Source organism: Branchiostoma lanceolatum, chromosome 1, assembly GCF_035083965.1.
Source record: "Branchiostoma lanceolatum isolate klBraLanc5 chromosome 1, klBraLanc5.hap2, whole genome shotgun sequence".
Taxonomy (NCBI): domain Eukaryota; kingdom Metazoa; phylum Chordata; class Leptocardii; order Amphioxiformes; family Branchiostomatidae; genus Branchiostoma; species Branchiostoma lanceolatum.
The window spans coordinates 35,065,658-35,081,537 of NC_089722.1; the positions used below are offsets into that span (position 1 = coordinate 35,065,658).

General features: G+C 43.1%; 1 protein-coding gene across 1 annotated transcript; it reads right to left on the reverse strand.

Moving 5' to 3' along the window:
- Positions 1 to 770: 770 nt before the first annotated feature.
- LOC136427554 (uncharacterized) lies at positions 771 to 15,422 on the reverse strand. The gene is made up of 4 exons (XM_066416517.1): positions 14,966 to 15,422; positions 8,867 to 10,004; positions 5,006 to 5,722; positions 771 to 3,733 (listed from the first exon to the last, which is right to left on the reverse strand). Exons 2-4 carry the CDS (start codon positions 8,942 to 8,944, stop codon positions 3,356 to 3,358), a joined length of 1,173 nt encoding a protein of 390 aa, XP_066272614.1. The 5' UTR covers positions 8,945 to 10,004; positions 14,966 to 15,422; the 3' UTR covers positions 771 to 3,355.
- Between the last annotated feature and the right edge of the window lie 458 nt (positions 15,423 to 15,880).

Consider the following 15,880-nt stretch of genomic DNA (forward strand, 5'->3'; position numbering starts at 1 on the left):
TCAGACCTCAGTCCCATCCTGTCTCTACTTTTAGTTTGCCAAGAGAACAGTTTGCGGATGGCCCAGAGAAAGAATATGACAGGCCAGTTGTATTGTCCATCAAAAAGAAAGCACATAATAGGCACAAAACGTCAAACAAAAACTGAAACTGAAAATAGAGACAGGATAGGACTGAGGTATGATCAAATTATAAACCCAGGTGTATACAGACATAAAGCAATTATATACGCCTGGTTCTGGACCTGACACGTAGAAAATCTAAACTTGGAAGCAGGCTATTCTACGGGCGCACTGTTTTCTGGTTGCTATTGTCTTATGATGGTTACAATTTGCATCAGCATCGGCAATACATCAGGGTAACTGAAACCATCAGAACATGGTCGACATTTATGAATTCGTCACCTCATCATTAGATAAAAAGGCCGCAATAAAGCCTAAATATGAGGCTATAAAAATCGTACGACGTTTGATGAAATTTTGAACATTGCCCGACGCTCTGCGATAGCTGATTTTACCTACGATTTACCTGCGATTTACCTGCGATTTACCTGCGTTGTACGGGAAATGCATCGTACGTGCATCGTAGGTACGACGTGAGTTTAGTGTGACCGGGGCTTCACTGAGAAAGTTTGCTGCGCGATCTTGCTGAGACAAACTGAGACATACAGCACTTGAATATACGCACACGTGTAACGGGCTTAAGAAGGAGGGAGAGGAGCACATACCACCTGTACCGACTGCATGTAAAGACTACAACACTGTAGATAAACTATCGGTTTTATCATTTCCATTTTATTACAGGTACAAGGTAGAGAATCTACATGTGAAGACGATGGTTGACATCTGTCAACCACCAAAAATGCAGTTATGTGGCAAAAAAATAGTTCAAAATTCTATTTGGCACTTATGTGTCTCGGGTTCGATAAAACAGCTGTGATTTTTTTTGATAATGCCGTGAAATAATGTCGGTGAAACTGTGATTCTTCAACAATTCCTTTCCGTAGGCTTAAATGTACGATGGGTGATCAATACGATTTCGGCCTCATCCAGAAATAAGGTGCTTAGCTCAAATTTCGGGGCACAATTATATGAATTATAGTATGCCTTTTTTATTGATATAATTGTGGTCCTTACTATCCAGTCGATATCCTTTTGAGAAGCAGTAGTTACGTGGTGAAAAAACAATGGTGATAGAGCTGTGTTAGTCGTGCTTCTCATGCCATGAAATCAAGACATTGTCAAAAATGTTGATGAGGAATCCCTTCGTATTTCAACTAGAACTAGAAAGAAGTGGGTGTCTGACTTTTAGCAGAGCAAGTTGCTGTTAGTTGGCCCACACACCTCAAATTGCGGTTCAATTGTCCATTTTCTTCCTAAATTTGAGTTTTGCACCCTATTTCTGGTACGTTCTCGTACGTTTTTTGTCCGCTTCATGAGTAAATACTTTAAACATCATTGTTACAGAGGCAAGAACACAACATCGCAGACAGCACTGTATCCTAATTTTTCGTGTCAACAAATGTTTCCAAACCTTAGCATTAAAAAAGCTCAAGTAGTTGACAATGTAACGTTACAGAGCTTAAACTTTGTTCTAACACAGTAAGAAAGGGCCTTGATTGCCCTACTGCAGTCTTGACGTCAAGTTGACCCACGAAGTTTATCTAAATCTTCAATTTCCACACATATTGTAAATCACAGTCTACGTGACAAATTCAAACTTGAGTAGTTTCCGAAAGATTCAGCCATTTGAAGAATAGATTTACACAAAATCGCGCTCGGAAATGTCGCGAATTTTCAACAATTCTCTCTTACGGTGACACTGACGTGCGACGAACGGGTAAAGTACGTGACCTCTACAAACAAAATGGCCGCGCCCGGAACGTCAGATTTTTAGTTTCAGGCTACAATCATTGCAACATTTAAGCGTATGATGAAATTGAGAGCTGTATTGAGAGAGTATATATAATTTTTTATATTACATGTCACATATGTGTTAATGTCACATGTTATGTGCGTCTTCCAGGGCCCCATTGTAAAGCAGACAACTGTCTTTCACTTGGCCTGATGGGCCACCTTGGATAAATCAATAAAAAATAAGTAACGTTAAATAAGTAACTAGCCCAATAGTGAAAATAGGAGGTGATTTTCGCCAGCAGCCGGCCTGTTTTGACGGTATCAACCGTTTGTCAGCCGCTTACTGTCGTTAACACCGCGTACCGGTGTCGAATAACATGAACGGTATGATTTTAGGTTCGGCCATAGTAACGACCGATAGCCTAGTCTGCTCTGTTTTGGCCTTGACTTGTTATTATCTTGGACCATTAAGGCCTTAACCTGAGACCATTTGCCGGTAAAACTGTAAACATTTGCCATTACTGTTCATTTTCTAATCGGCCCAATATCCGGTCCATGATGTTTTCCGGTCCGATTTCTATTTGGCTGGTCCAACAAGAAATACCGGTCCCTTATTACACCGGTACCATGTACCGGTAGCCACTTTTATTTTCATTTATTCACATATATCTTAAGAGTATGGGGCAAAAAGCACATTTGCTTGTGGAACGCCTTCTACTCTAAAGCATAAATATAAAACAAGAATAAAATGCAATTACAACATACATACATAAATACAAAATGGATAAAAGAAAATTGAATGTAAACAAGATAATTTCAGACCTAGACAAGTTGGTGATCTAGTAATCAATTATGAGAATTTACCTGTACACTGAATGAAAGTGTGGACTATGTCGAAGATATTGCAGCTTCGGTTGACCAGGTGCAAAAACGAACGTCGCCATTTTTACCCAGTAAGGGGTCTTTGGGTGCCCTTTGCCACAAAACGCCGAAAGTAAGCTTTACTTAGCTGTTGTGACGAGCCCTTTGTATCCTTAGACATTTTGTATTTCGGGCAAGAAAGAAAGGAACAACAGCTGATGTTTAAAGGAAAATAAGGAACTAAGGAAACCTCTTCCGTGCACACGCCTGTTCTTCAGTGTGACGATTGAGATATTTTGTTTTTAGCAGGGCTAGAGAGACAAAAAAAAGATAAATACATGGCCATGTAACCTATGGGTTGCTCTCTTGCCAAATAAGTACCGCGTGAGAAACTGTTTTTCAATATTCGTATGTTTGATTTTTTTTACGTCGCTTTTGGACAGACAAGGACGACGTGACACTGCACTCAAGTATATATAACTTATTTCAACTATCTACCCATTTATGCACCTGGGTAGAGTGAGGAAAGTCGTGTAAAGTGCCTTTCCCAAGGGCACAATATCGGTGGCGTCAGAGGATTCGAACCCGGGACCGCTGGGTTCTGGGCCAAATGACCCTGTCGTTACGCCGTATGTTTGGTTCAATCAAAGACAGGGCCTCTCGCCTCGATCTCGATGTCATGTCCGTCTGCTTCCATCATGACTGCCAGCTCGGAGTGCCGTCTGACCAGTGGCTTCTTCCTGTTGCCCTTACCGTTCTTCACCTCACCTTGCTTCAGCAGAACCATGCAAGAGTGCCGCCGTACCAGAAGGGGTTTAGACTTCCCGCCAACTGCTCCTCCTTTCCCCAGCTCCTCGGGATCGAAGTCCGCATCGACCGTCAGGGAGATAGAGGAACTCCGGCTACATGGCACCGATGGGGAGCCGCCATGTTTGGCACCTGGAGGGAGGCCTAGTGGGATAACATCCCCGTCAACTGTTACTTCCCGCAATTGGCTGAAGCCACCTGTACCGTCACCCTGTGGGAAATAGGAAGAAACAATAAAGTTTTCGCGTAAAAGGAACTTTATTGTTTAATAATTGAATGGCATTGCCTCTAAAAAACTAATCTACTTAAGAGCACAAAAATGGATGGTTGTATATAGTTGAGATACTTTCGTATGAACTGCCCTGCAATTAATATCGACAAAATTTGTACAAATTGTTTACAGATAACCAAATAAATGACCCATGCACTTACAATCCAGGAATTGAGTGGTGCCCCTTCATGAAACCCCATGGGGTGTGATGCATGGTGGGAATCACCCCTTAAGTATTAGTTCCTATGGGATAATTGCTGAATTTCCAGATCAATTTTTGGGTCAACGCAATAGAATAAGTATGTTGCTAAGGGTGTTAATTGATGAACAACTATTCACATAAACGCTACAAACATTATTTTCAACATCAGACCTAGATTTCCTAAGAGCCGCCAATTTTTGTGAGAGCCTTTTCTTAAGTCTTGAGTATGGGTTTCAATGGGATCTGCATCAGCTGGTGTTTTACGCCGAAGGGCCGTTATACCGGCTATACGGATACAAATAGTACAGATAGATTGACAAAGATCAAAGTCCATATTTGAACTGAAGGCAAAGGAAGTGGAAAATACAGTTACTAAGGCTATAAGTATCCAGAAACAAATTGCAAAGGGAACTTTTAAGCTCAACCCAAGTTGAAGTTTGTTCAATGCTTGTTTGCGATATAACATGTTACACCTGGCTGTAATTGATCTGAAGGGTACTCGGAAGGGTTATCAGAATATTGATGCTGTATAATGCAACTGCTGCCCAGTCCATGTTCAAGGTCAGTTTGCCAATACAATTACTTTCTTGGATTCAGAAACATATCATCAGCCGAATCAGAACACTCTCCTCTGGTCTTGTGCATGGGCCCTGTCACACTTGTGCGTATATGCAAGTCCGCATGAGTTGCGTATTAGCAAGCTTTTGTTTTAGGTTAAGTTTACAGCCGAAGAAGTAATTTCTTTGTTTCGATAACTAGGCTGCACAACGGTGGGTCAAAATAGAAACAACTTTTTCCCTGCAAACTTTACATAAACCAAAAAAATGTTCATGCGCACCTCATACGCACTTGAATATACGCATAACTGTGACAGGGCCTTAAAGTAAACATCATGTTATTTACTTTTCTGCAAATGTTTATACTGGTGCTCTACAGTGTGTTATTGTCATACTACATGTATTAGTGTAGATTGCACGTAAATGATAAGACCAAGAATGTCCCTTGCTGACCTGCATGGTGACAGAGATTTTTCTTTGTAGCATGGGATCGCTACTGCGCCTGCGCCCCTTCCGCACTACTGCCGTCTCAACTTCAACAGAGATATTACTGGTCTGTGACGTCACCGAGGCTTGTCGGGTTAACGTTCCTCTTCTTGTTTTCGGCATGACGTTTCTGGTTTCAGAAGGCCCGGAGGAGTCCTCTCCGTCCTTGACATTGTTCTTTCCGCAATTTTCCTTCCCCACATTCTTTGCGTTCTCCACCAATCTCTTTGTGAAGGTTTTCAGGTTGTTAAAGGTTGGCTCTCCCGCTAGAAGGTTTATTTTTGGCATGCCGGTGGCGTTCCTAGCGGCGGGGTTTGTTACAGTCTCGCCGGTAGGAAGTTTGGGTAGTCTAATGTCTTCGCACACAAGCGCTGCTTCCAGCACACGGGGATCTGCCTCTGAACTTGGCTGACGCTCTATGGACCTGTCCGACTCGATGGAACTTTGTGGAGTTGGGCCGGGACGCTCCTTGGAGTTTTGCTGGGACAGGGAGATCGAGCAGGTGGTTGAAGTGCGTCTGCCCGGTGGGAGTGACACGGACTGACGAGGGGTGGCAGGGCATATAGATGTGGCAGGAGCAGACCCCGGCAGGGACGGCTGGTGTTCAGGCAAAGGCCGCAATGTGGGGCTGCGCGGCAGTCCTCTGGCGAGAGCAATCCCTGGAAGGGCATTGGACCACAGGACCTGACAAGGCAAGGAATATGAATTTCATGATGGCAAAAGATTAAGTGTAACTGTTTCATGATCACTGCACGAAATGGCCTCGGATCCTGACGAATCCGGCGGATCCGGAATCGTAAATCATGGCGGATACGGAACGTTTCCGAGCGAATTCGGACAAAGGACAGTTCCTTGGTCGGATTCGGGGTGTAGCGCAGATTCGGCCGAGTCCGGCGCCGTATAGGTCTGGATCCTTGATGCGCCTCGGATACAAATAGGATATTTGCGCGGATCCTTCGTTTTTAAATATTTGCCAATATGTTACATGTTCGGATTGTTGCCTCGGATCCTGACAGATAAATAAACACTGCACGAAATGGCCACTGAGATCCTGACGAATCCGGAAGATCCAGAATCGTGTATCCTGGCGGACGCGGAATGTTTTCAAGCGAATCCTGAAAAATCCCTATCATCCTGCTCGAATGACAGGGTGCAGCGCAGATCCGGCAATTATGGCGCCGTATACGTCTGGATCATTGATATGTTTTGGATACAGATGCGATGTTTACACGGATCCTTCTTTTTTATATATTTGCCAATATGTTAGATGTTCGGATTGTTTGCAAGTCGGTAGCTGTCTGGGATCCTGACGGATAAATACACCCTGTGGCGCATTCGAGAAAATCCGTGATCCGTTTGATCTAAAATCTAAACGACAATACATATATGTATATCCAGCTGGGAACAAAACAATGAACTGTGAGAGGCTCAGATTCTTGGTACCTCAAGGGCTACTACAGGCTCCTTAGGTAAGACAGTCCTGATACTCATTATCATCATCGGCACACTTCAGTGTTTACTGAGGCAGGCCGTCATCACGAATCTCCATTGACTCTTGTTTTTTTGTTTTTTTGTTAGCTGCTGTGATGAAGCGAGATACAACCGTCACAGTTATGTCAGAATTATGTGACATGTTCCTTGATCATGTGAATTTATGTCCGTGGATACTTTGGTTTTATCATATTGGAACTGGCTCATCACAAGATGGACTTCAAACTGGCACCAGATCCAACATACAGATACAGACGAAACACCCTTGTCTGTGGCTTATTTAGAGTACATGGAAGCAGTGGATTCAGACGTAGGTCAGAGAATGGGGAGAGAGCGATTGTACACAAGCAATTCTAAAGCATATAATACTTCAGTTAAAAATGTGGCGTGCCGTGGGTGTTCAGAGTTTTGCTATACAATATAAGGTTTCTTTTATTTTCAATGTCTGTCGATGAAAAAAATGTACCTTTTAGCGCTATAGCTGTTAGTCTAGACTATGAGCTGGCCACAAAGACTTTTCTCATCTTTCTCAGAAAAGTGTATTTCGGTCCAATCACAATACAGCAGTAAATGTTACCCCGTGATGATGGTGATACATTTTGTTAGAAATACCTTATACTTACTCAACTCCAATTTACATATTGGAAGCGGTAATCTGAGCCCCAAAATGTGGATGCCCAACAGCCTGCCACAAAAGAAATGGATTACTTTAATAGCTACATCATTTCAGAAATTGTATTTGATGGGTTGTGAACTTGGAAATGTTGAATTGTGAAAGGATGTTACATATAGATATGCTGGAACGAACTTCCTATCATTGAATAATGATGTTTTGGGTATCGTTATATTTAGCATGCACGATACTAAGTTCGTGTGTTGGATCTGTACGTATTCGTGGGAAATTCAAACATCTGCTTGGTCCGATTATTTCAAAGATTCCAGAACGTCCGTATGTTGTATCTATCAGTGGCAAATACAAACTGTAGGTATAAAGGTTACAAAGGTATCATAGGTGGGAACATGGCAACATAGAGTAGAATCTGTATTCGCAGCAAATACGAACTTAAATTTCCTTCAGCGATAACACTGCAGTCTGATTTGGATTTCTGTAAAATAGGTGCAATTATTTGAAACATATCGAAAATATTTTTTGTCGGATTCTATCGGATCCAGGGTTTCGGATCACCCTGTCCAATGTTTCGGATATGTTACTGATTCATTGTCAGATCCCCCTGCATCCACTAGAAAAATCTCTGTACATATCAGTCAGGATCTGAGGCAAATTCGTGCAGTGTACGGCCCTGTATCTGTCAAAGATTCTTATTTTCGGATCCGGTCTGATTTTAGGTTCCGGATCACCGTGTCTGATCTTAGGATATGTTGCGGATTCCATGTTTGATCCGCCTGTATCCGCCTGTCTGCATTAAAAAATACAGAACAAATTACTGTGCGTATCTGCCAGGATGTGAGGAGATTTCGTGCAGTACTTCGCTCGGGGAAGGAGTTGGAGTGAGTAGCTTCGAAATGATTTTGAACATAACTTAGTTCATTTATTCTTACTAAAGTTTCACGACTCCATACCTTCGCCAGATGATGTTAACCTTCTCGAATAACATATCATAGATGTTTCTCATTGATTATAAGTTAACAATAAGGTCCTCATTTGCATAAATTGTATCAGTTGATAATCTTTTCTACCCAAGTTTCCTGACATGTGTGATAGTTGTTTATTACGAGGTGTGTGTTTCAAACATGTGAAACAGTTGTTCATGACGAAACAGATATATGCTGTGTTCCATTGGGACAGTTTGTGAGGAGACAGATATGTGTTCTGCAGATGTGTGACATTTATTTTGAGGAGACAGGTTCCGTTCCGAGCATGTTCCGAGCATGTGTGACTGTTGTTAATGGTGTGACAAATGCGTTCTCTGTACATGTACACGTATGACAGTTGTCCATGACGCGACAGATGTGTATTTCAAACATGTGTGACTGTTGGTCATGATTAGACAGATGTGTGTCTCGTGCCCATGTAACTGTTCCTGACGAGATAAATGTGTGTTTTAGACATGTGTGACATTTTTATGACCAGCCAGATGAATGTTCTGTATACGTGAGACAGATGTTCATGACAAGACTTGTGTATGTTCCGTACAATGTGACACTTGTTCCTGGCGAGACAGATGTGTGTTTCGAGCCTGTGCGACTGTTGTTATGATGCGTGCTCTGTACAGTTGTGTGTTTTGAAACATGTGTGACACTCGTCTGTGACGCAATAGACGTGTGTTCCAGGCTTGTATGACAGTTGTTCACAACGAGACAAAGGCATTTCCGTACCTGTGTGACGGTTGTAGACTGTATCCGTGTGGTTCTGGCCCTGGCGCCTGAACATCCCCGGCTCGTACCAAGCCCCATATTGAACACCTCACAACTGAGATGTAGAGAATTCGTTCTACAGACAGATGATGCTGCGTGTTCCTCGGTCTGTTGTACAGTCTGTCCGCTGTTTTATCAACACAGTAACTCAACGTCTTCACGCGTCTCTACAACTCAGAGGGTTTTCGAGCTGCAACAGACCTTATCTGTGCTGTGCTCCCGTGCGTTGTGAAAGCTGCGACTTAAACCTTTGTAGCGACGCCGCTTCTATACGACAATCCTATTAGATTTTTGTACCGTTCGTGCCCCAGTACTGAATCAGCTGCATTAACCGGGCCGACAGTTTTTAGTTTTAAAGATATATCATAGCCTACCTACGCAGACGGAATCCGTAACAGGTGGGGGTTGCTGCAGTTTGTGTGCAGGTTACGTCAGACTCACTGCCTTCCTTATCACAAATAGACGTCTTAATTATCCTGTTTCTACGACAACCTGGCGCAGGAGGCCTGTTCCACGAACCTGTTTGACGTGCGAACCTCGAGGGATCTGTGTCTGCATAAATTGAACATAGACCTTGGATAATGTACGCGGCAATATGCAGAGCTGTCCGTGGTACTGAATACACGACAGCCCAAAGGCTGCGGTAGCCCCGTCAGCTTGATACTTTAGTCGATCTAGTTCGAATACACCGTGACGCGTTGTGCGGCTTCCTTGGCGAACATTCTTTCTCGCAGATGTAGACTTTACTCTCCTTGGAGATGAGTTTGATCCCGTCTCTCTTGGCTTTCTCCGTGCAGTTAAATCCTGTGTACCTACTAACAGACGTTTCAAGTCGTGTCCCAGAGGAAACGTACTGGGCGTACGTTTACAAAAACGATATCAAAGTACACCAAACAACCCTATGTCCGATTGTGTTCAAAACATCCAAAACGTAATACAGCTCGATACTGTTTAGAAATCTCTGGTAGCGAAATCTAAACCCATGAGACGCGGCTGAATGGAGTTATGTACGTGCTTAATCACGTTTGCATCGCCTATAATAACACTGATAAGGTGCAGAGTGGATCCATGTGCGACAAATTTGACTTGTCCTTTCCATCTGTAAAACAGGAAGAAAAATAACATAAGTATAAGTAAATTCAGGTCGTCAATGCGTTAGACCACTCTAAAAACCCGCTGCAGCATGCTTTGAATACACAATGCTGCGGGCGCCCGATCCCCGGTCCCATTACTTTACGTCAAGCGCCATTACTATGGCAACAGCGCATCGTCGTCTGACAAAGTAAGATAGCTAAAGATAACGGATGGGGAAAGCTTACAACATAACCTGCATATAAAGCACACAACAGCACAAACCTATGTGCTCTCACAATCACGACATCAGTTTCATATGCTCTGACAGAGGCTGTCTATTGTCTATTTTAAGACGTTTTGACACACATTTTGCTGAGAAGTCAGTAAAAAAAATTGAGAAATGTGCATTCATTTGGCGAATTTTTTGAGCCGGGGGGAGGGCCATTGAAAATCTTTTTGAGCGGGGGGGGGGGGGGGGGGCATGGGAAATGTTTTCACCGGATCCTCTTTGCACCACCCCTCCCCCAGTAAATAGCGTACAGTCCCTAAGGCTGGAAGTATAGTTCAGTCGCTACTCCCCGTTAGTCTCTACCAGACTAACCGCGACAGTGTCCCAGCGATTTCGCACCCCCCTGATTTTGAACCCCCGGTGCGAAATCACGAGGGATCTCGCACCCCCCGGTGTGAAATCGCTAGCGATCTTGCACCCCCCCCCCCAGCTAGTGATCTCGCACCCCCTCTTCGAACCCGCCTAGGGATTTTGAACCCCCCCCCAAATATTTCGAAAGGCGCTCTGTCTGTGCAGCAATTATATTTAAAACTGCATTTTAATATAATAAAGCCATAGTTTAACGTGGCAATCGAGAGTATTACAAGTTGCTGTGTCTGACAGAACTAACATCTATGATCTAAGGCTCCGGGAGCCCATGCCCTGGACTAATGTAACGCGATCACGGGATTCTGTATCATCGCGGTAGTCGTGGGAATTTCACATTCAATTTGATGTGTTGTCTTGTCTTTGTTCATCAATAACCAAAGGAACATACGGTTACATACCTAGTCAAAAGAACATGAAAGGTAAACAAAAGGTAACTTTTGCATTATATACTCGTAAACGTTAAACAATTACTGTATGTTGGTATTATCATACTACAGGAGCTGAAATTACAACCAAAACCACGCATGAAGTAACGTTCATCTACTATTATTCACATTCAATTTGTTAAAAAGATAGCATCTGATAGTAGCCACTGTGAATTATGAATGCCGTAACAGAACACATACTATAGTATGGGGCTAACAAATTGATTGGGGGGGGGGGCGAAATCACCAGAGGGGTGCGAAATCGCTAGCGGGGGGTGCAAATTCACTAGTGATTTCGAACCGGGGGGTTCAAATTTACGGCGGGTGCGAGATCCCTGTGACACCAGCTATAGGGGAAATATCTGCCAGGGGAGTTTGGCCATCGAGGGTTTCATTCGCTGCAGATTGCAGATTGGACCCTCTCTGCGTAGCCGACTCCATTTGCCAATTTCTACTATTTTCCCAGCGATCCGCGGGGCCTGGGAGTAGCCTGCGGAATAGGTAGGGAGGGGGGGTAGGATGCTAAGGCGGTGGCAATGCGTGGGAGGACAGCACGCCCGCCACAATAGCGCTCTGTAAGATGTGACACTTCGGGGAGGTCTTGGTGGGTGGGTAATGGGGCAAAGAAAGGAAGTCGAGCTGCGTAGGTGGAATAAGCTGTGCACGGAACGAAAGGAAAATATCCGCAATGTAGATATGTTATATTTAAAGTTTAATTTTGAAATCGTGGCCAAAAATATATATGCATGTAGTGCAAGGCCGTGAGGCAGGTTACTTTGAGAGGGGAGAAAGTATATAAAGACTATCAACTTCATTGATCTTTAAGTCGTTTCTACTTGATGTCAACTTAACGTATGTACACCATATTCAATCACATTAGATATAATCTATGATGAAAGTAGGGATATCTGTATATAGCCGGTACAACCGCCATTGGGCGTAACACACCAGCTTCGCAGGCACGCGGCGTGGTTGCAGCTGGTTATCATATGATTACACTGAATGGTCTGTTACCGTAGTCTATGCATATCTGACTGCAACCGTTCTTTAAAGCTACTTAGTGAAGATGACAACGAGTTCCATTCTACTACTGTTCTCGGAAAATACGAATTTTTGAACACATCAATCCTTGGCTGATAACTCTGGTACTTAAAAGCATGACTATTTCTAGTCCTCTTCTGAGCTGGCATTAGATACTTATCAGTCGGTACGTCCACATTTTGTGATATAAATGTGACATCTTCCTTTGAAACATTGAATTACTATTTCCATATTTTTATGACCTGAAGTATATGATATCACCGACAGAAATGATGATGGTGGCAGTAAATGTTGAAATAAAACCCGTCATATTTTTTTGTCACAGCGCTCTAATTCTACTCGTATCTTCAGCCAAATTAGACGCAGCTTTGAGTGATGTACAGCCGCTGACGTCCTAGTTGTCTATACTGGTACTCTAGGTGTGTAGACCCGACTCGAGCTATTTTACGCATTTTCAGTGGCAAATTTCATTGAGTACAGCACGCCCGCCGCCAGCACATGAAAACGTTCCACGTAGTTTTTGATCGTGTTTACATCGCCGTGGAAGTAGCTTCACCGCAAAATACCATCGAAACTTCGCCAGTTTAGCAAAAGACCCCAACACGCTCCTCGTCCTCTTTGTTTACGTTTTGAGGAGCTGACCTGGGTGCGAGCAAGACATCAATCGTTCAAACCTTACTGTAGTTGAACGCCCTGCAAAGCTACGCAACCGTTGAATAAGCCCGATTAATTTGTGTGTCCTTCTACGAGGTCAGAAGTCACTGGAATCGAAGAAAAATGTAGATACGGCATGGAAAACTCCGTTAGCACAACAAAACGCAACCGTGCTCCGTCTATATGTACATTTTGGTGGGCATAGTGCTTAGTGCTTTGGTGAGCTTCCTCTGAAAATTCCGCATGAAATCTGGGTCAGGTCGGGGAGTACATGTAACAGTGATTTTTACACGAAGAAAGTTCTATCGACCACGCCCACAGCAAAGCCTCTGAAGAGATCTCTGGCTCACTGTTTCCAACTGTCCATGCCCGCGGTAGGAATTTGCTACATAAATTTGAATGTGTCGTTCATGATGCAACGTGACCTTATGTAACCCGAATGGAACGCGTGTTTGCTGGCCAACATCAGATGGAACGGGCCGAACCTTAGATCGAACATGGAACGGGGATAGGACATTTGGTCTGAAAATAGGTCCAAAAGCCCCCCAAATAAATAGTTTTGAAGTGGTGTGGGCACATGTTCAAAGCACTGTTATACCGAATTTCATGTCATTTGGTTGTAATACCATGTCACAGGAGACCAAAATATAGATTTTGTCTAGAAATGGAAAAAAAAACTCAACAGAATTGATTTCAAAAGGCCTGTTTCCAACAAAGATGGGCAAAAAAGTCTGGGATCGGGAGTATTTGCCCAATTTACCTGCCAAATTGCAAATTTCAGGTCATTTAACTGAAAAATGACGCAGTTGAATCCATTTGACCAAATGACAGAAGCAAAGGAAGAAGAAGAAACCTGACAAAAAACAATATATTTCACTCTACCCATACCGTATGGGGAGTGAAATATAGAAACCTGAATGGCACATGTGTTCGTTGGCCAAGGGCAGATAAAATGGACCGAGCCTTAGATCGAACGGTGAACGGGCATACGACTTTGTTTGGTCCGTTTTTACTCTGAAAATAGGCCAAACAGCCCCCACAACAAGTCATTTTGAAGTGGTGTATACCAAAAATGTGATTGAAGTTCTGTGGACACATGTTCAATGCACTCTTATACCTAATCGCAAGTCATTTGCTTGTAGCACCAGGGCACGGGAGTCCAAAATATACATTTTGGTATAAAAATGCTCAATTAAATAATCTTAAAGGCCTCTATCAAAATAATGAAAAAAACGGCCTGGGGGTATTTGCCCACTCTACCTCCATGTCAAATTTCTGGTCATCTAGCGCAAAAATGAAGAAAAAAATTGAATCCATTTGAAAATTTGGCCGGAGAAGAAGAAGGAGAAACGTGACAAAAATAATATATTTCACTCTACTCATACCGTAGGTATGGGAAGTGAAATATAAATTTAGTTTTGACGTCCACTCCTGGAGACGTTATCAAACTAGTACATACGCCTCCGTGAACAGTTTCATCAGGTTGGTAAGTCTCTGAAATCTGAATAAAAAGACTCTTTTTTACACCACCAAGAGATTTATTAGACCGACGTTTCGGTGACCATCTGTCACCATCTTCAAGGCAATTCTGACTGGCACCGCTATGTGAACCAGTCAGAATTGCCTTGAAGAAGGTGACAGATGGTTACCGAAACGTCGGTGGAATAAATCTCTTGGTTGTGTAAAAAAGAGTCTTTTAATTTGTACATACGTTTATGAATGTTAGTCATCCAGGTAAACAATATATAAAGACAATTAAAACTCTACAACTTGATAAAATTCGGAGACTTAATTCCGGACGATTCGAGTGGCATTCATCACTCTTCTTCAGCGTCACTAAAATGAACGAATATGGAATACAATTACTAGCACTGTATTCGTTTCAGATAAGGTAAACGATACAACTCTAGAATCTAGTTTCAAAACACCAATCCAGTCAGATTTCTTAGAAACCCTAACGGTGACTTCACTGGAATTAGATAGGTATGGAGCAATGGTAGTTTTATTCTCCGACCTCTCAAACCATAAATTCTCTATTTTACGTGTAGGAAAATGCCATGTTCAACCACTACACAGCGAGATCAATTGATGACATTGCTTTCTTACCGGCGGCCCCCCAGCGGTGATAGACAGACTTCATGACAGTCTCAAGATCCATAATGTACCGTTAAAGCATTGATCCATGTATAAACGACACAGATCACTAACCTGCATGAACGCCGTACGCCTTGAATATCAAATACCGTGCAAATACGATATGGTGAGAGGCTCTCCGTGGTGCTGAAATGCAAGCTGTTCAGCGCCTTCTCAGTTTTCCTGTCGAAGCCGTCCGCAAATAACCACTCAGTGCTCCTCTGAACTGACGTCGATGTTTTTCTCCCTCCCCTGTGCTCCGTTTGTAGATGATGAATAAAGCGAGGCCCATGAGATTTAGCGCATATGAATCTTTTCAGGGCTCGCTCCCAGCGGACACGCGCGTGTGCCTGTTTCTCCTACCGTCTGCTGTAGATAAGAACTGCTCTGTGAAGGTACGGTTACAGAGAATCGGTGCAGTCTGTTTTGTAAGGTTGCTGTTTTCAAATTTACCTTTTCAAAGCCTAGTCAAACGAAACGTAATGGGACGGTAGGTTTGTGTAGATACTTTGTTGATACCTTGAACATAATTCTCTGATCTGTTTTCATCTCTTAGATGGACAGTGAGGTAACAAATGTAATTTGGTGGGCGGCGATGGTGCCCCAGGCGTTACGTCATAGTCGCTAGGCATCGCATAGCAACGTTCGCACCTCCGGGCTGTGGCTGGTGCGTCTCCGCGGCAACGAGGATGTTTGGATGGACTTGTTTTGGAGACGCCTATCAAGCGTTTAATTGGGTGGAAGATGAAAAATTTGAACCCAGATGAGCCGGAATGGTGTAATTAGAAAGGCAACATCAAATGTATTATGATTCCGTCCCAATTAGTACCTTCCAACCCACCAAAAGGTCACCATTCCATGTTTTTTTCTTTCAAAGGTGTCTGGTTTGGACAACACGAAATTACACAGATATCTCGAATCGTTTGAAACAAAATCCAAAATGTACTATTCTTCAATTGACCTCTTCCATTTTCACTATGTGTAGGGATG